Here is a 21,580-nt window from a genome sequence, read left to right as displayed (position 1 = left end):
AAAGAGTACTCTTACATGTTGGATACTGTTTAATATGCTAAACAGCTATTTAGCTGTGTGGTCCCCCTTACAAAGATTTAATATATATCACAACTTAAGGACTGGCAATATTTCATACTTATAATTCAAAAAGAACATCATGCCAGAGTACAACTAATTATATGCTATTCAAATCCAATCTGAACAAAATTATTTGTGAAGTTTTCAGAAGTAACAGTCATAAGTCATAAATGCTCACACAAGAAAAAAGATAACAAGGTGTAATAAGTATGCACTAACAAGATAATGATGATGAAATAATTATTACAGTGAGCTCATATTCACTTGCTTTTGTGTTTAAATTGGTCTAAACTATACAGATATGACTTAAAACTACCCCCCCCCCCACCATCTGTATGAAATAAATGTAGTCACAAATATCATAAGGACCAGTAATATCTCAAAACTAGATTATATTACCATTGTATTCTAGCAATTTGTGGTTTAAAATCACAATTTGACCCCCCCCTCCACCAAGTGTCAGCACTAAGATATTAAAAATAATATTGTGAACATGAACAATTAAATTTAGAAGAATAAAAATTACTAATTTATGAGTATTTTTTTAAAAATATTATTCAGTAGAAAATGTTTAAACTTAAAACACTTAAGAGGACTGCATAAAAAGAGGAAGAAAAATTGTATTTCTCATTAGAATATTCATGGAATTATTTTTAACACCAGCAATTCTATTTAGACACCTTTAAAATCAACATTATAACCAATAAATGGCAGTTATTAAAAAAAAAAAAAAATCCTTACCACAAATGAAATCACAATTCTGTTCTTATATTTTAGAATGTCATATTTTCCAAATCGAAACTTCCCCCCCAAAAAAACCTCCTTCAATCGGTATATGTGCTTAGAAATTTCAAAGGAATGACCTTCCTCAGAAAGGCAACAAGCTGTCCTAATATTATCCAATGAACAAGCCAGAATAATGATTATGAAAAAAGAATACTGTTCAACTAATCACAGCTAAACTGCATTCAGCAGTCAATGTGCTTCAGTCAAAGTTTCAACTGTTGGAGTGGCAGTTGTGATTTGGTATAATAGTTTGTCATTCTAAAGTGCCTCAAAATATAATGGCAGTAGAGAGCCCTTTTACTATTTTTAAACTTTCAAAGTTAGTAAATGTATTTAAAAACATGTTATTTACTGTTCTGAACTTATCTTAAAACCATATATTTTTAGCCTTTGTAGCAAGCTAAAATGTGTAGCTATTACAAAGAGAAGCACCAAATTGCTTCAAATTCAGCTTCTAAACCCATGACTATAAGTCTGACTTTCATTTTAAATATTACATCAAATGACAAGTATTATTTATTAAAATTTATTTGTTGCATATTTATAGTTGACTAGATTTTACAAGAATATCATTTTGAAAATTCTAGCAATTTTTATACAATAATTAGCTAAGTGTTTTCACTCATGCATCACCTTTAAAGTTGCATAGCACTTCTAGAAATAGTGTCCTGAAATACTATTCATAATGCTAAAACAAACTTTGCATAACGGTATAATAAACAGTTTTCTATTTATCACATTGATCAATCGCCTATGCTAGACTTGTAGTTATGACAGTATCACCTTTAAAAAGGAATGACATTCAATTTCTCTGCCAGCATTTCTACAGAACTAAGCAAACTCTACAACAGTTAGCTTATTACAGTGCTTTTTTTTTTTCTCTTAAATTTACAATAATAGTGAACAGTTGCATTAAAGGAATCCAAAATACTACTACCTGTACACAAAATCAGAACATACTATAATAAAATGTAGACACCAACAGCTTATATTTTAAAATGTATTTAAAATTAAATTTCACATGATTTTAACCAAGAATTCACCTGGTATGAACTCATTGTAACTGTGTTCTAATAAATGGTATCCTATGTAATATATTCTTGTACATAAAATAATTACACAACTACATTTCAGATACCCAATCTTTATTTACAATACAACAATGGAGATTCATGAGTTATCCTGTGCCCACAGGGCATGACTTAGCAGTGACTGGAGCACAGCATCCTGTGGACATGTGGACATTTCTATGTCAGTAACCATAGACAACAGTATCCATGGAGTGCATGTGTCACAGCGGAACTGCTCACAATAATTTATACCACTTTGTACACAGATGGGAGTCTGCCTATAATACACTTCATCACCAGATGGTCCCAGTGTCACAACTGTTTGTGCTGAAACTAACACCAAGTTCTGCCAACTTGCTACTGACGACTGGATAACGGATGACCTGGGTAGTCCATAGGACTTTAGTGGCACTCTAAGGAAAAAATCCCAACTACAGGGAAGGATGTGCTCATTGTGCAACAGTAAACAATTCACACAACATCTTGTCAGTTTTTGAATTCTTCATTGTTTATGGGAGAATCCTGACTGTTGCTAAGTCTTGCTTTATGGTTCAGCTCCAATTGTAATAATTTCCTCCAAAGTTCATCTCGCTCTTTCTCTCTTTTTTTTTCTCTGCCAGATAAAGATATTTAACAGATAAGAAGGAAGTGAAAAAAAAAATAAAAAAAATAAAAAATCATAATTCAGCCAATTTAATAACTGAAATCTAAAATGAATACATAAATAACACATCATTTTGGAGGATCACAGGATTAACTTATTTATTTTCATGATATTCTATACAGCTACTATAAGTATTTCCCATAGAAATATTAACACAAATGAAAATTTTGGCAACATAAATGTCGGCCTGGTTTGCCAAGTGGTTAGTGTATCTGCTCTCCAACCTGTGGGTTCAAATGCAGCCTTGGGCATGGATGTTTGTGATCGTCTTCGAAAATACTAGTGATAGTGGTGGTAGGCAGTAGATGGTGCTGGTGTGGCTGTGGTTCATTGTAGCAGGTGGATTGAGTGGTGGAAACAGTTGTAGAATAGGTGCCCTCCCCTCATTGAGTCTTTGAGCTCCCTGGAGGTGTTGTATAATAATAATAATAAAACTGCTTCTCTCCTTTCTCCTACATCACCTGACCAAGTCTCATATAGCAAACTCAGAGGAAGCATATCAAACTTCTTGAGTTTCATAATCACATAATGGTGATTATGTAACTCAGGGGCAATATGGAGCCATGCATGGAATAACAAACTATATAATAAATTAGCTGAACAGATCAAAGGAAATTCCAATGAGCAAAAGGAAGAATGATCATGGAAAGATAACTTTAATAATAAAGAAGTGATAGCAGCAGAATAGTTGAATTACTGAGTGTTTTGTGTGTGTGTGTATCATCTGGGTCAAGTTATGCAGTGACTGTGTGACAGGGATCAAGATAAGAAAAGCACTAGATGAACTGGAGATGTTTAGGATATCAAGAAATCTCAATGTGAGTTATAAGAGTGTGTGTCACAAGACAAGCAGAAGAAAAATAGTCTAGTTAAGGGCACTACCATTTAAGTCTTAGCAGTGGCAGAGTGCTGACAAAGGAGTGGAAAGAAGGCAAAAATAGCTATTACACAATGGAAACTTCAAGACAGATGTCAATTTACAGGCCAATTAATACCTCAGGAGAAGTAGTTAAGGTATTGGAAATGTTGGTTAAGGGCAAAATACAGGAATGGGTGGATAGGAATATACTATGATACCACTGGACTCTGCACAGGCATTTAATACTACTTGGAACCTTATTTTTTTAAGTGGAAAAATGGAAATAGATATGAAATTAGTGACGTGGATAAGAGAGTGGCTGATGGACAGACATCCAATTAGTATATGGTGGAATTGAATCAAAAACCAGGAAAGTATGTGCCACTGGGCTCAGCACCTCAGCTGCTGTTCAATTTGTACATTAATAACATCCGGAATAATCTGAAATAATCTCATGTTAAAAGTTCAATGAAGTGAAACAGCACTAGGAAAATATTAAAAATAGTATTTAATTCTTCCAATATTTCGTCTAGGTTACAAAGACATCACCAAGGGAGTACACACACACATACACACACACAGGCAGCACAAAACTAATTGAAACAGGTGGACCAAAGACTAGTCATAACTAAGTGGGGACACACTCTGTGGACACCTGTCACCAACCTAGAATATAAACTGGGATCTCAAAAGTTTTAGTGTTTCCCATATTTTGGGAAATTTTATACAACCATATTTATTCAAATTAAGCTGATTTTTAAGAGCAGCAGCAGATTCTAAAAACAGTCTTTCTCTTGTAAATTTACTGTGATGGAACATGTTTTTTTTTACTCCAATTGATTCTGTGAGCTGTATTCAAAGCATGATCTGCAAAACCTGATTGGCCATGGTCATGACTGCAGATGTATTTTTTAAGTTCTTCTATGTAGATGGTAGCTGATTTTCCTGTCTGTCCATAAACAAAGAGATCTGAAATAATATCCAGCTTTTTGATACTAAACTAGGGAGACTAGTAGTTAATAAAGGTGAAGGTGAGATCCTCCAGGATGATCTAAATAGACTGGTAGTTGTGCAAAGGATAACTGCCAAATGAATGTGTCATGAAAGTTATGCTTAGGATGCAAAAACTAAAGAGCTCTTTACTGCAATAATGGAACAATACTCCAAGAATTGGGGATTTAGGAATAATGAGAGAGAGAGAGTTGAAGTATGGAGGACATATTACAAAAGTGGATAAAGTATTTCACAGGTGACCAAAATGGTAACTGGTTTGTAGAACACATAATGAAGATACACTGAAAGTTTGCAGGTTACAAAGTTTAGCTAATAGAAAAGAGAGGATAGGATAGGATAGAATAGATGCATGAGTGGGATAGGGAGAAGAAGGGATTGCCCCTGGATGTTCTATAAGAGTGTGGTTAGCAAAGATTTTTTTTTTTTTTTTTACTTACAGAATGGTAAATGAGTGGAACAGATTGCTAGATACAATAATGAGAGCTTTGTTAGTGGACAACTTAAAAGTAATATGGCAAGATTTATGTGAGTAATTTAGTGTGGGCCACCTATGACAAGTCTTTGGACTCTATGGACATGCTTATGTAATAATAATAGTTTGCTAATGTGAATTTTCTTTAAGATAGCATCGTACTTTTGTGTGTGTGTGGGGGGGAGAACTTTATAAGGGTATCTTGTTAGTCAGTGAGTTTGATGTAATAGTATTTGCTCTGGTAAGTCAACCTGTACGTGTTAGTGGAAATCATGGCATGTTACACCCAACAAAGAGGACTGTGTTACACTTCACCAGCAAATGCAATGACTTAAGCAAATAATTTGATTTTATATACTTTAAATATAACACACACCTATACTTATCTATAACAGGTCAAAACTTTGAAGAACCATATAATTATTAATATATGCAGAACAATGTTTATTACAGTGCAATAACAATTAAAACACGTTTACAGATTTAATATGGAATTCATCTGAGAGAATTGTAAAATAACATATTTTTGTATCTCCCCCCCCTTTCTCTTTCTCTCACACACACACCGCTTATAGCCTCAGTACTAAATCACAATATTAAATAATAGCAAGAATGGTATTTCCGTATTATTACATTTTTATTGTTATTATTACATGACCCCTCCAGGGAGTCCAAAGACTCATTGAGGGAGGGCACCTACTCTACAACTCTCCGTCTCCACCACTCCACCAACCGCAACTACCTTCATCATCTACACCAACGCTTCCCAAACTATGGGCCGTGGCCCCCCTTGGGGGCTGTAGGATTTGTTGAGGAGGGGGCCGTGAAATAATGAAAACAGATTTAAAATATTTTAACACTAATAGCTTTTTTTATCTTAAAAGAAATGTATTTAATTTTTATTATTTTTTATATTTTAATGGAAAAAATCACACATTGGTGCGGGTTCACAAATTTTGCTTCCTGCATATTTTGGCACTTAATGAATATTAGTAAATATATGCTTATTCATATAAGTTTTCATTTCAAAGCAGAAATCAAAGAATTGCAGTTTCAAATATTTCACTTGATATGTCTTTTTGTGTAGCAGTATTGAAACATCACATTAAATTGTTATTAAACTTCTATTATGTTTTTAATCCTTTCTTTCTTTATTACTAATTGTTTTACATTTCATGTGCTTGTACTGCAAAAGTACAATAACAATATATCTATTTATATAAAATATGAGATAATGTCCATGTCAAATGTGTATGTAAGACACTAAAATTGTAATATTTGCTGTGCATGTTTTGTATTGAATATAAATACAATAAATATTATAATAATATATGTCTATATTATGATTTTTTTCGAGAGGGCCGTGAAATATTTTAATTTTTCCAAAGGGGGGCCCTGACATCCAGAAGTTTGGGAAGCACTGATCTATACCAATGCCATCTACTGCCGGCCTCCATCACTAGTATTTTCACAGATAATCACAAACATCCATGCCCATGGCGGGATTCGAACCCGCAGCCTTTTGGCTGGAGAACACTGTTAATGATAACAGTGAGAGACTGTACTCTAATTGCTCAAGGATTTCAATGCAGTTGCTGTGATAATGAGCAATACCACTTTCTCAGCATGGCATTCATCATTACAGCAATTTTGTATTTTCTGGTGTACACCAAATGCTTTAGAGGTTTGAACAGAATATAACTTTCTATCATTTTGCCAAATTTAAGTACTCAAAGTTATTTGAAACAAAAACAAATTTCATCAAAGTCATCTAGTAAGAATGATGCACAGTAAAACTGACTAATACAAGTTCATGCATTGTCACAAGCATCCAAAAATTATGGCAATGTAATTTTTTTTTTTTTTTGAAGAAAAAAAACAAGTACGAATTTGCAATTTTATTAACCAAATATTTACACAACTTTATGCTGTTCACCAACAAATGGTTTTGTAACACAAAATTACTTGCTGCTTGATTATGTGTATCTGTTGGGAATATATGAAAAAAAAAAAAAAAATTAAATGCAATATATACATACAGGTAACCCTTACATAAAACTTATGTAAACTTCACACAAGGATCAAGAAAAATTCAAACCTTATGTTAGATACTTAAACTAGTAGCACAGTGATTTCTTCTTAAGCAGCCATATACCCAGCATCCACTACGGCTTCATTATGTGTGCATTCTCACATTGTTTTCTTCCTTGTATAGCCTATTTGTTGATATGTGTTCACATGAGAACTAACCATAGATCATGTCTTGAATTTGTAGAGATAAGGTTACATAAAGGTTTGTGGAACATAACCTTAAGTAAGTCAGGGAGCATAATGGATAATGTATAATGGAATGAATTTTTGGAAGTAATAAGAAATGTCTCAACAGGTATATTTATTAATGCACAAGCTACCTGTTTTTGTAAAATTAAATACCCAAAGAGATTAATCAAAAAATGAAAAGCTGATTTGTTAACAAAAAGGAAATCTATGGAATTTACGCTACTGTAAACAGTGCTGATTACTTTAATACAAAATGGAGAATAAAAGTTAATTTTTTTTATAATAATGAAATATTTAAATACATATAATTCTTTATATACAAACTGAATCATAATGCATTTATTGCATTTGGTCCTTTATACTGGCTAAAAAAGGTATGTTGCTATGATACCAGTTGATTTTTAAGGCTTTAATTTACTTTAGCATTTTATCTAAAAAAATTTATAAAAAAGCACTTTTTTTTTATCTTAAATTTTATTTTCAGTTTCATATTTCAGTTAATCCTATGAAGTTACTGATAACAGCATTAATGGAATATTGAATACTTAATGTAAATTCCACTTAATTAGCAGAATAATGAATGCAAGAATTCTTTGAAAGCTAGATGCCAATTTTTATTATTTCAGTATTATATAGTTATATTATAGCATTGATCTGTAGAAGAAGTAAGTGTTTGATCACAGCATAAACTGAAAAAAAAAACAGCTGTCATCACAGAGATTAAAATCAACAACAATTATAAATGCTCGTAGTCTTAACTGCAATGCTACTACTGTTCACATCCCTAAAATTTGGTTATAACTAACAACTTGGTTATAAATTTGGTTATAACTAACAACTGTTCTCAGGTATTGGCAACAATACCTGAGACCAACACAGAATGGTTGCTGCCACATGTAAAACTGTCGAGTAAAGCCAATGCTCAAATCAATTAAGTACTGAAAAGTCACAAATCATCAATACTATTCTACATGACATACACATAGCATAAGTATTATATATCACAAACTCAGTAGACTTGGTAGAGAAATTTTAAAAATGTCCGAAGAGGCAAAATGGATAATACATTTTGCCTCTTCGGACAATGTAATGTTCATCCATCCATACATAGTATGGATGGATGAACATTACATTGCTGTACAATGATGATGATGGAGGTGGAATTAGCGAGCTTTTCTCATGTGATATTACTGAAATATAGAAACAATACTTAAGTCTGTAAACAGAGATATGAGTAAGCAATGGGATCTTCTATCCCTTCCCATGGTTATGATGGATACAAAACATATGAAGCCATCTATTGCCAATGACAATGTTTAAACCCATGGGCTGAAGTGATAAATTTTGTGACTTTTCAAATTAGCGATATCACAAGAATCAAATTCAACAACAAGACTGGAAAAAGAAAATAGACTGCTATTTTGGAAGACAGTGGTAACTAAAAAATGGACAGAGAAAGACAAACAGCAAATCACTAGTAATTTATAGAAAAACCAATCCATATTTGCATGCAATGTTGCACCATCGACATCATCCAGAAAATGAATAGCAGTCCAGTCTTACAAGACTGAAAAAACAAAAGCAAGAAATGTCATGTGTGGACAATTGGCATTTACGATACAACAGAAATTGTTTAACCTCCCTACCGACCGAGGTGGATGAAATAGTGAGACCAAACTGCACTTCTTATCCATGTTATTCAACAGATGTTACAGAATCATATCCAGATTTAGCTGGACATCTATAAACGTCATGGCCGGCTGGGGGATTAAAAGTAAAATAATATACAGAGACAACTTTGCTTGAAACCACTACAAAATACAGCCTGCCTCTCACCAGTAAACTCCTAGGATCAGAAGGATAGCTTGTTATGGGATAATTTTGCTATAGTGAATTTCGATTAGCATAGCATTGTGCCTACAAGGCATCAGTTGGGACATTTTGGTAGTTTGTTATAATGATGTATGTTATAGTGAGTGTCGACTGAAATATAGAAGCATGCAACTGTAATTCAACCTATAGGTGTTTTAACATGCATAAAAGTGCTTAGCAAACATTACATACACAATCCAGAAACTCCAATTTTCCCTTCACTAACCAAAATATCAACCGCTATTTGGCAATTATCCTCACATATGCAAAATCTAGTGGTTTCGTGGCAAGGTACAAACAGTCCTCAATTTATAATGAGTTCCATTTTAATGATCCCATCACAACGATATGGTCATTAGTCAGAAATCACTATTATTATTATCATCATCATCTCGGGCAACTCCAAGGAGTCGACAGACTCATCGAGGGAGGCCCTAACATCACGTCAAGAGCAACATACCCCGCCTTGAACTCATTCACAGTCATAGCACCCACAACAGACTCTGGCAGCTTATTCCACTCATTCACCACTCTCTCTCCAAGTAAAAAACCTAGTTCTAACACTCCTGCTAACCACACTCTTGCTCAGCTTCCATGTATGGCCCCTAGTCCTCCTACCACCAATCCTATTCTCAAAAATATCTTCTGGATTAATCCTATAGAAACCCTTCAGTAATTTGAATGTCTCAATCATATCACCCCTTTTCTGCCTATCAACCAATTTTTGCAACCCACAAATCTTCACCCTGTCCTCATAAGGTTCATTCCACAGACCTGCTATCATCTTGGTCACTCGTCTCTGGATCCTCTCCATCTCCTCCTCCCCATCAAGAAGAAACCCTGGCACCCATATCTGGGCACAGTAGTCTAGATGGGGTCTTATCAAGGCTCAATATAGAGGAACAATAACTTGTTTGTCTCTACATGTTAAAGTATTTTTCAGCAACCAAGTGATTTGATGAGCTTTTGGCCACTTTTGCAATGTGCCCACTAAACTTCAACTCCCTATCCACCAACACTCCCAAATCCCTGGCCTCATCAATCTCCTGGAGTACAGTTCCACCAATGTGATATACTGCTACTAATCTTTTCACTCCAAAATGCATAACCTTACACTTTGCCACATTACATTGACATTCATTTTCCCTAGCCCAGTCCTCCAAACAATCCAAATCATCCTGCAAAATTTTGACATCCTGTGCACTCACAATTGCTCCACCCAACTTTGCATCATCAGCAAACAAGTGAACACTTCCTCTCAGATCCTTTCCTATATCATTAATGAACAAATTGAAAAGTAGTGGTCCAAGAACAAAACCCTGCGGCACACCACTAGTCACGAGCCGTCTTTTGGACTCCACTCCTGAATAAACCACTCTCTGGTATCTCTCCATCTCACCAACCCTATATCCATCCCCATCTGCTTCAGTTTACTGATTAGAGTAACATGTGGTATCCCGTCAAAGGCCTTGGCAAGGCCGATGTTCTTTCATAATCCATTTTTGCTTTTCTTACCACACTTGTTACCCTTCTGGCCTGCGCTTTATACCATTCATGTGCCTGCAGGTCACCTTTCTCCTTAAATTTCCTCCACAGTTGTTTCTTTTTTTTCCACCCCAAGCATAATGGTGTTATTCATCCATTTAACCCCTACTTGATTTATTATTCCGACTCTAGGTATACAGTCAGCCATTGCTTCATGCAAACACTTCTTTACAGCCTCCCATGCACTATCAACTTCTAGCCCTTGCAGTTGTACATGCCATGGCACTGAACCAATCAAACTCCTAAGCTTGTCATACTTACCAGCCCGATAATTCCACATGTAACCTGTCTTAATTGTAAAATCCACACCTTTAGCCACCTCCCAAGTCAAGACCCTATGATCACTCTCACCAATTGGTGACAACGTGGTCATATTCATTACAGTCAAATTCTCAGATGCAATTACCAGATCAAGCACTCTCTGACCCTTAGTATTATCCATTACATGCTGTCATAGATAGTTATCCCTTAATAACTGCATAAAATCCAATTCATTCCTCCCATGTGTCCTCTCCTCCTTCCAATCAATGCTACCATAGTTGAAATCCCCCATAATAATTACCCTCCTTCCACTCATTTCTTCTATTTGCTTATGCATACTATCTCCACCATCTATTCCATCACCTGGTCTATAGCAGCACCCAACTGTATATTTAGTTCTGCTAATTTTAGTCTCACACCAAATAGCCTCAATTGTGCTCTTTTCTCTATCCTGCAGTTCCACTTCTATTCTTCTTGGCTGTAGCTCATCAGCTATCATCAATAACACTCCTCCCCCCATTTTATTCTCCCTGTCACTCCTGAACACACCATACCCCTCACATTCAATCCCACTAGCTGTGTCATCTTCTGTCAGCCATGTTTCACTAATGCCAATAACCTATGGTTTGGAAGTGCCAACTAAGGCTAAAAATTCTTCCCTCTTGTTCCTAATACTTCTGGCATTTGTATACATGAATTAAAGAAGCCGATTTGTCCCATCCCTATTTTGATGCCTTATACTAACTATCCCATTCTGATTCGTGGTCCTTCCTACTCGCTTGGGCATATTACACACATTCAACTTTCTCCCTAAAATCTGCAAATCTACTCCCCCCCCCTTAATAACTCTAGTTTCCCTGGTTCTGTAACTTCACTTCCATCACATTCAACAACACCTTTTCAAGTCTCCGCACACCAAATCCATTCAGATGTAATCCATTTTATATAAATCCTTTCGCCCATCAAACTCATTCCACACATCCACAAATTCCACACCACTCATCAAACATAATTCATGCATAAAGTCATTAGCAATTATGGCCCTCCTGTCTATCTTTTTCTTTTCAACACTACTAGATGAGCTTTTGGGGGACCCTATAACCTCTAGAGAGCATGTCCCCCTGGTAGCAAATAGTGGAGCCCACCAGATATGGTGGGGTGGTCTGGATATATTGAATAAAGACTCGTGAACCAACAGAGTCATATATGCACTATATATGCACCATAAGGATCAACTTCATTCTTTATTTACGGTGAAATAAAATATACAAATTACTATTTGTATACTGTATTCTTCTTCTTCTCTTCCATCCTCAAGACAGGTTGAGTCAATTATGAATAAGAGCCTTCTACTATTCTCTGTCCAAAGCAAGCTCTTTCATATGCCAACAGCTTTGAAAGTCCAATGCGGTTCTAAGGGTTCCCATCAAGTCAATCTTGGTCTTGTACCTTTCATTTGTACAGATCTTTTCAGTGTTTCATGAATTCAGTCTTTTTCTTTCAAAATGGTCAATATCACGGGATAACAAAGGCCTAAGTCATGTATTTAGCAGCAACAGTATTTTCAATTTCATTCCTAAATCAATTATCTATCTTTTTCTTTTCTACACTACTAGATGAGCTTTTGGGGGACCCTATAACCTCTAGAGAGCATGTCCCCCTGGTAGCAAATAGTGGAGCCCACCAGATATGGTGGGGTGGTCTGGATATATTGAATAAAGACTCGTGAACTAACAGAGTCATAAGGGACAATTATCTTGATTGTAAGGGAAGTGGCACTCCCATGGTCCCCTTTGAGGAAGATCCACTCACTTTAATCTTTCCTATAAGGCCTCATCAGCTAACTCTTCTTATTTTATGACCCCTTATGCTATTAGAGTACTAGAGGGGTATAGGGTCTTTCCATTTCTGGCCAATATTTATGTCCCTTCTAAAATCTACTCTTTCCCCTTCAATATACTCTATTCCACCTATAGGTTTAAATTTCGAAGAAGGCAAGTTCAGAAGCCTTAAGGTAGCAGCCCTACCACTGGACTATCCATCGCCAGGGTAATAACCAGACATGGAGAACACTAATTTACTTCTAAGCTAATAGAGAAAGGTATTCAAAATGAAAATAACAAAATATAATACATATAGCAAACTGAAACGTAAGAGGAATAGCATATAAAGAAATAGAATTAGATCAAATATTAAAGGAAAGAAATTTTCAAATAGTAGTAATCACTGAAACAAAAAAGAAATTAAAAGGAACAATGAGAACTGTAATAATTGGTTTGTATGCCCCAGAAGAAGGAAGAGAAGATGATAATATTGAATTTTATAATCAACTACAAAATATATATAATAAAATAAATAAAGATGATTATGTACTATTAGCAGGAGGCTTAAATGCAAGAATTGGAAACACAAAAATTAATAATACAGGAATATATGGAGAACATACTCTAAACAGGAATGGCAAAAAATTAACCGACTTTGTACTTTATAATAAACTTAAAATAACAAATTCTTTCTATAAACATAAAGACATACATGCATATACTTGGGCAGCAAGAGAATGGAAATCAATATTACATTACTTAACCTTAAATGAAAAGACAAAGTTCTCTTTAGATGTTAGAGTCCACAGAGGATATGAAATAAGTAGTGACCACTTCTTTGTTAAAATAAAATTAAGATTACCACCTAAATGGCTACAATTAAAAGGACAGAAAGAAAATGTAAAACATTTTTTATAAAACTAGATTATTAAATGACACATATACAATGGCTATATATGAACAAAGAATTAACCGATATTTAGATAAAATAAAATGAAATGAAGAAATAGAAATGGAATGGCTTAATATAAAAATGATACTAAATACAGCAGCAAATGAAAGCTTAGGAAAGACCAAAATATTCAATAATAATAATAAAAAAAAAAAAAGATATGGGACGATACAATCAAAATGAAAAAAGAAGCATATCATAAATGGTTAAGCAGTAAAAGATTAGAAGATGAAATAGAATATAAAGAATAAGAGTCAGATAAAAGACAGAGAATCATGGAACAAATTTGTTTCTAATTTGGAACATGATTTATCTAAAATAAGACCCAATGTACGAGGGTGGTCTGAAAAGTTCTCGCCCTCAACCACAGATGGCAACACTATCAGCAAGATTTTTTTTTTTTTTCTAAGTTGGTACATCTGTCATAATCATCCATATGAAATTGCAAGTCATTCTATCCAGTAGTTTATTTTATACAGCTGTCTGAAGCAAAAGTGTTGTCTGTATCCCTTGAAATGGATAAAATTGAGTATCGTGCAGTTATAAAATTCTTTGTAAAAGAAGTTTAACGGCAAAAGAAATTCATTCAAAGTTCATAAAAGTTTATGGGCATTCTTCTCCTTAGTTTTCGACAATTAAGAAATGGGCTGCCAAGTTTAAACGTAGCTGTACAGCCTTTAAGATGATCTATGTGAAGGACGTCCAAAAGGTATAACACCAGAAATCATTGTTCAAGTGCACAATATGGTATTGGATGACTGACGAGTCAAAGTGCATGAAATTGCTGAGACTATATGCATTTCAAAAGAACGTGTAAGATATATTTTGCATGAAGAATTGCAAATGAAAACGCTTTGCACAAGATGGATGCCGCACTTGCATGAAATCTCTGAACAGTGCTTGGAGCATTTTAACATGAATAAAACTGATTTTGTGCATCGATTTTTACTATGAATGAGACTTGGATTCACCATTACACACCAGAATCCAAACAGCAGTCAAAACAGTGGACAGAAGCAGGTTGTTCAGCACCAAAGAAGACAAAGTCAGTTCTATCAGCAGATAAGGTCATGGCATCTGTGTTTTGGGATGATAAAGGCATTTTGTTTATTAATTATCTTGAAAAGGGTAAAACAATAACTGGGGAATATTATTTCGATCTTTTAACCAGACTAGACAAAAAAATTCGTGAGAAAAGATCTGGTTTGCAGAAGAAAAAAATCATCTTTCATCAGGACAATGCACCTGCCCACAAAGATGTTTTGGCAATTGGAAAATTAAGGGATCTGTACTATGAATTGTTGGAACATCCACCCTGTTCCCCCAGCTTTGGCTCCCTTTTTCTCTTCCCAAAACTAAAACTCTTCCTCGCTGGGTCAGCATTTTTCTTCGAATCAAGGTTATTGTAGCTGTCGAGGGATAATTTGCAGATATTGCTGAGAACCATTACAAGGACAGGATAATGGGCTGGAGCATTGCGAATAAATGTATTAGTCTTAAGGGAGATTATGTTGAAAAATAAAAATAATTTTGAAATTATAAATTAGTTTTTTCTTTGTTATGCGAGAACTTTTCAGACCACCTTCGTATATAAGATTTTGAAACAGTTAAGTACAGATGCTAAAGAAAGCATGAAATTAAACGCCAAATTGAAATCAGAGGAATTTCTAAATTTCTATACAGAATTGTGGACAGATAAATATTTTAAAAAAGATAATTGGCAAACGTTTAATCAAAATGAAATAACTAAAGAAGAATTAGAAATCAGCCCGAAAGATACAAGTGGAAAATCACGTGGAGAAGATAAGTTAGGTTCAAAATTATATAAATATGTAGGAATAAGGTTTAAAGAAAGACTTATTTAAAATAAAATCTATTCAACAAGTAACCCACCAATAGAATGGAAAAAAAGCAATCGTCATCCCTATCTTTTTTTTAAAAAAAAAAAAGGTAGTAGAGATAACCCCAAAAATTATACAGGTATAGTATTCTAAATTCCCTTTATAAAACATAGATCAGAATTCTAAAGGCTTTATTTTAGAAGTACAAAATGATAGATTTAGAAAAGGACAATCATGTATAGACCCTGCCTTTTGCCTAAAATTAATAAGAGAAAAGAAGAGAATATAATTTAGAAACACATATTATATTTAGTGACTTTGAAAAAAGGATTTGATAAAATTAAAAGAAGTATTTGATTTAACATATTAAAAGAAAGACAAATAATATTCTAAAAGCTATCATAAGTATATATGAAAATAATCAAACATAAGATTAACTTATGAACTATGATATCCGCGAGAGATAAACCAAGAGTCTGACAGGGATCTCCCCTTTCAGCAACTCTTTTTAATATTTATTTAAATGAAATAATAATAAAATGGAATAAAAATTTCCGCCAAGGTATTAAACTTTCTCCTACTGTGAACTTAAACACTCTCCATTTGCTGATGATCAAATAATAATTACATGTTCTGAAGATAACTTCAGAAAGATATCATCATCAAATTCCTGCCATGTACCCTCAAGGGGTGTACAGGATATGACAGTACTACATGAAAAAATTACATCATTACTAACTTCCTATCTACAATTTTCCTCCAAATCAGTCTGTTACTTGTCAAGACTCCAACATTATCAGATCTTATATTTCTATCATCTAAGGCACTTTGTACCGTATCAATCCACCTATATCTTGGTCTTCCTCTGGGTCGTTTTCCTGCCAACCTGGCAGAGAACACTTGTTTTGCTAATCTTTCCTCTCCCATTCTATTTAAGTGACCATACCATCTGAGATTAGCTCTGCTAACGCATTCCTGGATGCTGACAATGTCAAGTTCTTTCCTAATATCCTCATTTTTAATATGATATTGCCATTGATGCCATCTGTTCATGCCTCTAATCTTTCTCAGGACTCTCATATCTGCGGTCTCTAGTCTTTGGTCAAGTGTTTTACTTCTGACCCAGCTCTCAGATCCATAAGTTAAAATTGGTTTGAACACAGTCTTGTATACAGCTAATTTAGTGTTCCGACTAATTTCTTTCTTATTCCATATGAATTTATTCAATTGACGTCCCACGATACCAGCTCTGCTGATTCTGTTGTCTATTTCTATATTTAGTTTACCATCTTCAGTAAAAATTGTGCCTAAGTAGCTGAAATGTTTTACTTGTTCCACAGGTTCTCCATTCACAACACAGTTGACATTTTCAATGATTCTGCCTATTTTCATTGGCTTTGTCTTTTTATTGCTGACCTTCATACCATATCTATTACAACAGCTATTCAATTTAGTCAGAGAATCTTGCAGACTTGTAGTGGATTTATTTAGAAGTATAACATCATCCGCATAAAGCAAAGAGCTTACATTAACATCTCCAATTTTGATATCAGGTTTAATACCACATTCCTTCATAATGTGATCCATATAGATAATGAATAACAGAGGGGATAATGTACATCCTTGTCTCACACCAGATTTAACATTAAACCATCTTCCTGTACTTCCTTCAATTCTAACCGCTGACTCACAACTCAAATAAAGACTAAGTATTGCTTGATATAATGCCCCATTGACACCATATAACTGCAGCGTATTGAATAGCTTCTCTCTTGGCACCTTGTCATATGCCTTTTCCAAATCGACAAAACTTAAATACAGATCTTTGTTATATTCCCATGATTTCTCGACTATTTGTCGTAAAGTGAAGATCTGATCCTGACAGCCTCTATTTGGCCTGAATCCAGCTTGTTCTTCACCAAGCTTTTCTTCCACAATTCCTCTCAACCGTTTCTCAAGTATACTTGCATAGATCTTGCCAGGAACACTCAGTAGGGAAATACCTCTGTAATTCTCACATTCAGTTTTATTTCCCTTTTTATATATGGGTACTATGAGAGCTCTACTCCAATCATCGGGAATTCGTCCCTCTGTCCAGGCTTTCTGAACTATGCAGTGCAGCCACTGTAAGACTCTTATACCACCATACTTCAGCATTTCTGGTCGAATATCATCTACTCCTGCTGCCTTTCCACATTTCAAGCCCTTGATGGCTTTTTCTACTTCAAGTATGGATATGTATTCCTGACTGCATGCCTGGTCAGTGTTTTTTATCACTGTGCTGTCATCACTGCTTGTTTCATTTAGCAGTTTGTCAAAGTAATTACTCCATACTTCAAGGATATCTTTTTCTCCTGTTTTCATTTCACCTTTATCATCTCTAATTCCTTTTACAGCACTCTTTCCTCCATTCCTAAGCTTCTTCAACAACCTCCAGAATATTTTGCCACCTTCTTGATATTTATTTTCTATATTCTTGCCAACGTCCTCCCATGACTTTTGTTTAGCTAGTTTTACACACTGTTTAACTTTCTTACATTTGTCTCTGTATTCTGTAACAGAAAAAGCTGACTTATTTGCCAGGAACTTTTGATATGCTTTCTTCTTTTCCTTCACTGCCTCTTTAACTTCCTGTGTCCACCAGGGAGTTCTGATTTTTTTATCCTTGCACACAACCTCACCACATGCCTCTCTGGCAGAATCAATCAATGTTTCCTTCAGAGTTTGCCACTGAATCTCCAAGGTTTGATTCCTGTTCTCAAACTCTTTCATTTTCTTTTCAATAATATTTCTGTATTTTAGTCTACAGTTCACATCTGAGAGCTGCTCAACTTTTATTCGCTTTAAAACTTTCTTACATGTTATTCTTTTCAATATGAAATTCAATTTTATCCTGCTCAAGACTAAATAGTGATCACTTCCAATTTCAAATCCTCTGTACACTCTGGTGTCCTGCACCAGGGAGAAAACATCACTATCAACAATAACATAGTCAATGAGACTTTTCTTATTCCTAGCCTCTTCTCTCCATGTGAATTTGTGCACATTTTTATGTTGGAACATGGTGTTAGTAATAACCAGTCCATGTCCTGAGCAGAAATCCAACAGATATTTGCCATTATTATTAGCTTTGCTCTTTTCTCCAAATTTTCCCAAAATATTTTTGTATGTCTCACAATCATTTCCTACTCTACTATTTAGATCTCCAACAAGGACCAACTTTTCCTTTTTCATTGTGTCAGTTGCTTTTTCTAAAGCCTCAAAAAATTCCTCCACTTCTACCTTAGTAGAACCTTCTGTGGGACCATAGGCACAAATAAGTCTCATTGTCCAGTTCCCCATTCTCATATTTGCCCACATTACTCTACTTGAGACTGACTGCCATTCAAGAAGATTAGCCTCGTATTTTGTGTTGAATACTATGGCTACTCCTTCTTTTCCTTGATTGTCATTGCCTGAATATAACATTTTGTATTTATTGCTCAGAAAGATCTCACCAGTTTTGGTCTTTTTTGTTTCAGTCACCCCTATTATGTCGACCTGGTACTTATCTAATTCCTCAGCTAGCTCCATTTCTTTGCCATTCAGGCTTCTTATGTTGATAGTACCGATCTTTAACTCTGGTGATGTTGAGTTGGGGTTTGTTTTCAGATTTGTTCCAGTAGCTGACTTTTCGCTGTTCGCCCTGGTTCCCTGGCGAAAACAACGGGGGCCTTGTTTAACCGGGCGACGCCCCAGCCGGCATGAAATTTTGTCATGTTGTACCATCATTTTTTATTAGAAAGATATTTAAAATTTAAATGAAACAGTCAAAGATTATGGAATGATAATATCAACATAAAAATCAAAAATGATGATCTTTAAAGGACAAGATCCAATAAGAACTAAAATAGTAATAGATAAAGATTATTTTAGAATAGGTGAATTCATTTAACTATCTTGGATGTATGATTACATATGAAAATGAAAAAAAATATAAACCTAAAAATTGTAAAATATTTAAAAATAACAGGTGCAATTAACTCTAAATTTAAACCTAACCTAGTTAAAAAAACAAACTAGACTAGAAGTATACAATAATACATTAGACCAGTGTTTCTCGACCTTTTTTGGATCATGCCCCACCTCAATGTCTCAAAGATTTTGATTCCCCCTCCCCAGCATAATAGTCAGCCAAATTCTGAAAAAGTATAATATAAATATGTATAATGTTGGATTCTGAATGAAGAGAAATTTAAATTATTAATACTCTCCTCAGAATCCAACATAATCCATCATGGCAAAGGCTACATTTGTAAATATTATTTAATGTAATTCACTTGCTTATAATTTAATATTCATATAACTACCTTTAACCTTATTTAATATTTAATTATTTAATCAAAGATATATGTATTAATAATGAAAAGACTGTATTAAATATTATTAAGCTATTTTAATTATGTTAATATTATAAGAACTTGTATTTGACAATTTAACTGCGCATTAATTGAAATGTAAATATTCTTTATTTATTCCTATTTGTAGAAGTTTAGCGTTATGCAACGCCTCAATTTTATTATGTTTTGTTTTGTTGTCATGGAGACGTATGTAAGTGAGTGAGCACGTTTTGGAACACCACGTGAGGAGAAGGTTTATTGAAAAGAGTTTTAGAAAGAAATCACAAGAATAATTTAGGCGGGAAGAACAGATATATAAGCGATGAATGCTGAAATTATGAATGAATTAAGGGGAGATTAGAGGAATTAAGAGAGAGAAAAAGGAGAGGATTGGCATTAGGTTGGAATTGGAGCTTTCGGTATTCGGGAATCACAGTGCGATAATAGCGAGTCGGCAAGTCACTCAAGCAACTAATAAAGTCTACTAGTCGAGAGGCGGTTAGCTAATAAATTGTAGAATAACAATTATAGCTACAGAAGACAGCTGAGTGACTACTAAATAGACTGGCAATATTTGAGTTGAGATTCAATTTCAGGGCTGACCTTTCAAGGACATACAGAACCTTGAAGCAAAGCACAGAGTTATTAGGGAATAGTAGAGGCTGTAAAGTTGAAGTTACCGTTAGCTGTGCTTAGAAATATATTGCCTAAAGAATTAAATGAATGCAGGAAGAACGAACAACTGTGCATATGAAAACCTCAAGTTAAGGAATTATTGTGTATTGCCTTAATTCATAAGAGATCAGTAGTATTTCATGCAAGAACGTTTGTTTATGTGTATAGTGACCGACGATTAATTCAGTTATTGCTTAGAAGAATTATTTTAATGAGTGCCGTATACTGTTTAAGTGTTTACAGTTATAAAAAATGTTTACGTATAAGTAGGTGAAGAAAAAAGATTATCGGTAAGATTATTCCAATCGTTAATATTCCTATACAGAGAAGTGCGAGTTTCATCCTAGAATTTCCTTATACTAACAGTAACTATTGCGGAAATTAGCTAAAGTGTAAATTTATAAGTGTTTGCTTGTGAAGAGGTATTACTGCAATTTTTATTGTATTTAAAACTTAAAGAACTATGAGATATGGATGTGAATGATCATTAAGGAACTTTATTAAATAGCTAAAAGGAACTGTGAGAAGACTGTATTATAGATAACAGAATTACCATTAAGTTTTAAAAGAGGTAAACCGTGAGTAGACATAACTATACATAATAAATAACGGAAAAACTCACGTAGAAATATTATTTAATGGTATAATATTTCTACGTGAGTTTTTCCGTTATTTATTATGTATAGAATTACCATTGTCTGAGTTTGCATGACTTTATTATCAGAAAGGCTGAAGTGTTTATAATAACTTGTTTAGTGATTTGAAATTAAGTGTATAATTTGTGATTATAAAATTAAATGATTGTTTTTGTTAATCAAAAGTTGTATTTTGCCTGAATTTCTTTTACTGCACCATTCATAAAATATTCGAACCAAAGTGGGTGAATTAAGTTAGTTAAATATACTCGGCCAGTATATATAATAACAATATATTAAGGAGAAATAGTTAAGGGCTGATTTATCTTCAATTCTTGAACTAATTCAGATATAGAGTGGCGCAGTCTATAAATATAAATTTTCTCTATATT

The 21,580-nt window shown here is 34.2% G+C and overlaps 1 protein-coding gene across 3 annotated transcripts in view; it reads right to left on the bottom strand.

Moving 5' to 3' along the window:
* Positions 1–1,974: 1,974 nt before the first annotated feature.
* Positions 1,975–21,580, bottom strand: part of LOC150101712 (serine/threonine-protein phosphatase 2A 56 kDa regulatory subunit epsilon isoform-like) — a 261,565-nt gene continuing 241,959 nt past the window's right edge. For 2 of the 3 annotated variants that reach the window (XM_090400723.1, XM_090400725.1), the window contains exon 12: positions 1,975–2,529. In XM_090400723.1, coding sequence (XP_090256849.1) covers positions 2,403–2,529 — 127 coding nt within the window. In that variant the 3' untranslated portion in view covers positions 1,975–2,402. Of the gene's footprint in view, positions 2,530–6,810; positions 6,912–21,580 lie in introns of those variants that run through there. The other variant, XM_090400724.1, reaches the window with a different exon arrangement.

The sequence above is a fragment of the Typopeltis vanoorti genome, chromosome 11, assembly GCF_054136105.1.
Source record: "Typopeltis vanoorti isolate ZY-2024b chromosome 11, IOZ_Tvanoo_1.0, whole genome shotgun sequence".
In the NCBI taxonomy this organism is placed as follows: domain Eukaryota; kingdom Metazoa; phylum Arthropoda; class Arachnida; order Uropygi; family Thelyphonidae; genus Typopeltis; species Typopeltis vanoorti.
This window is presented reverse-complemented; position numbering and strand designations above follow the sequence as displayed.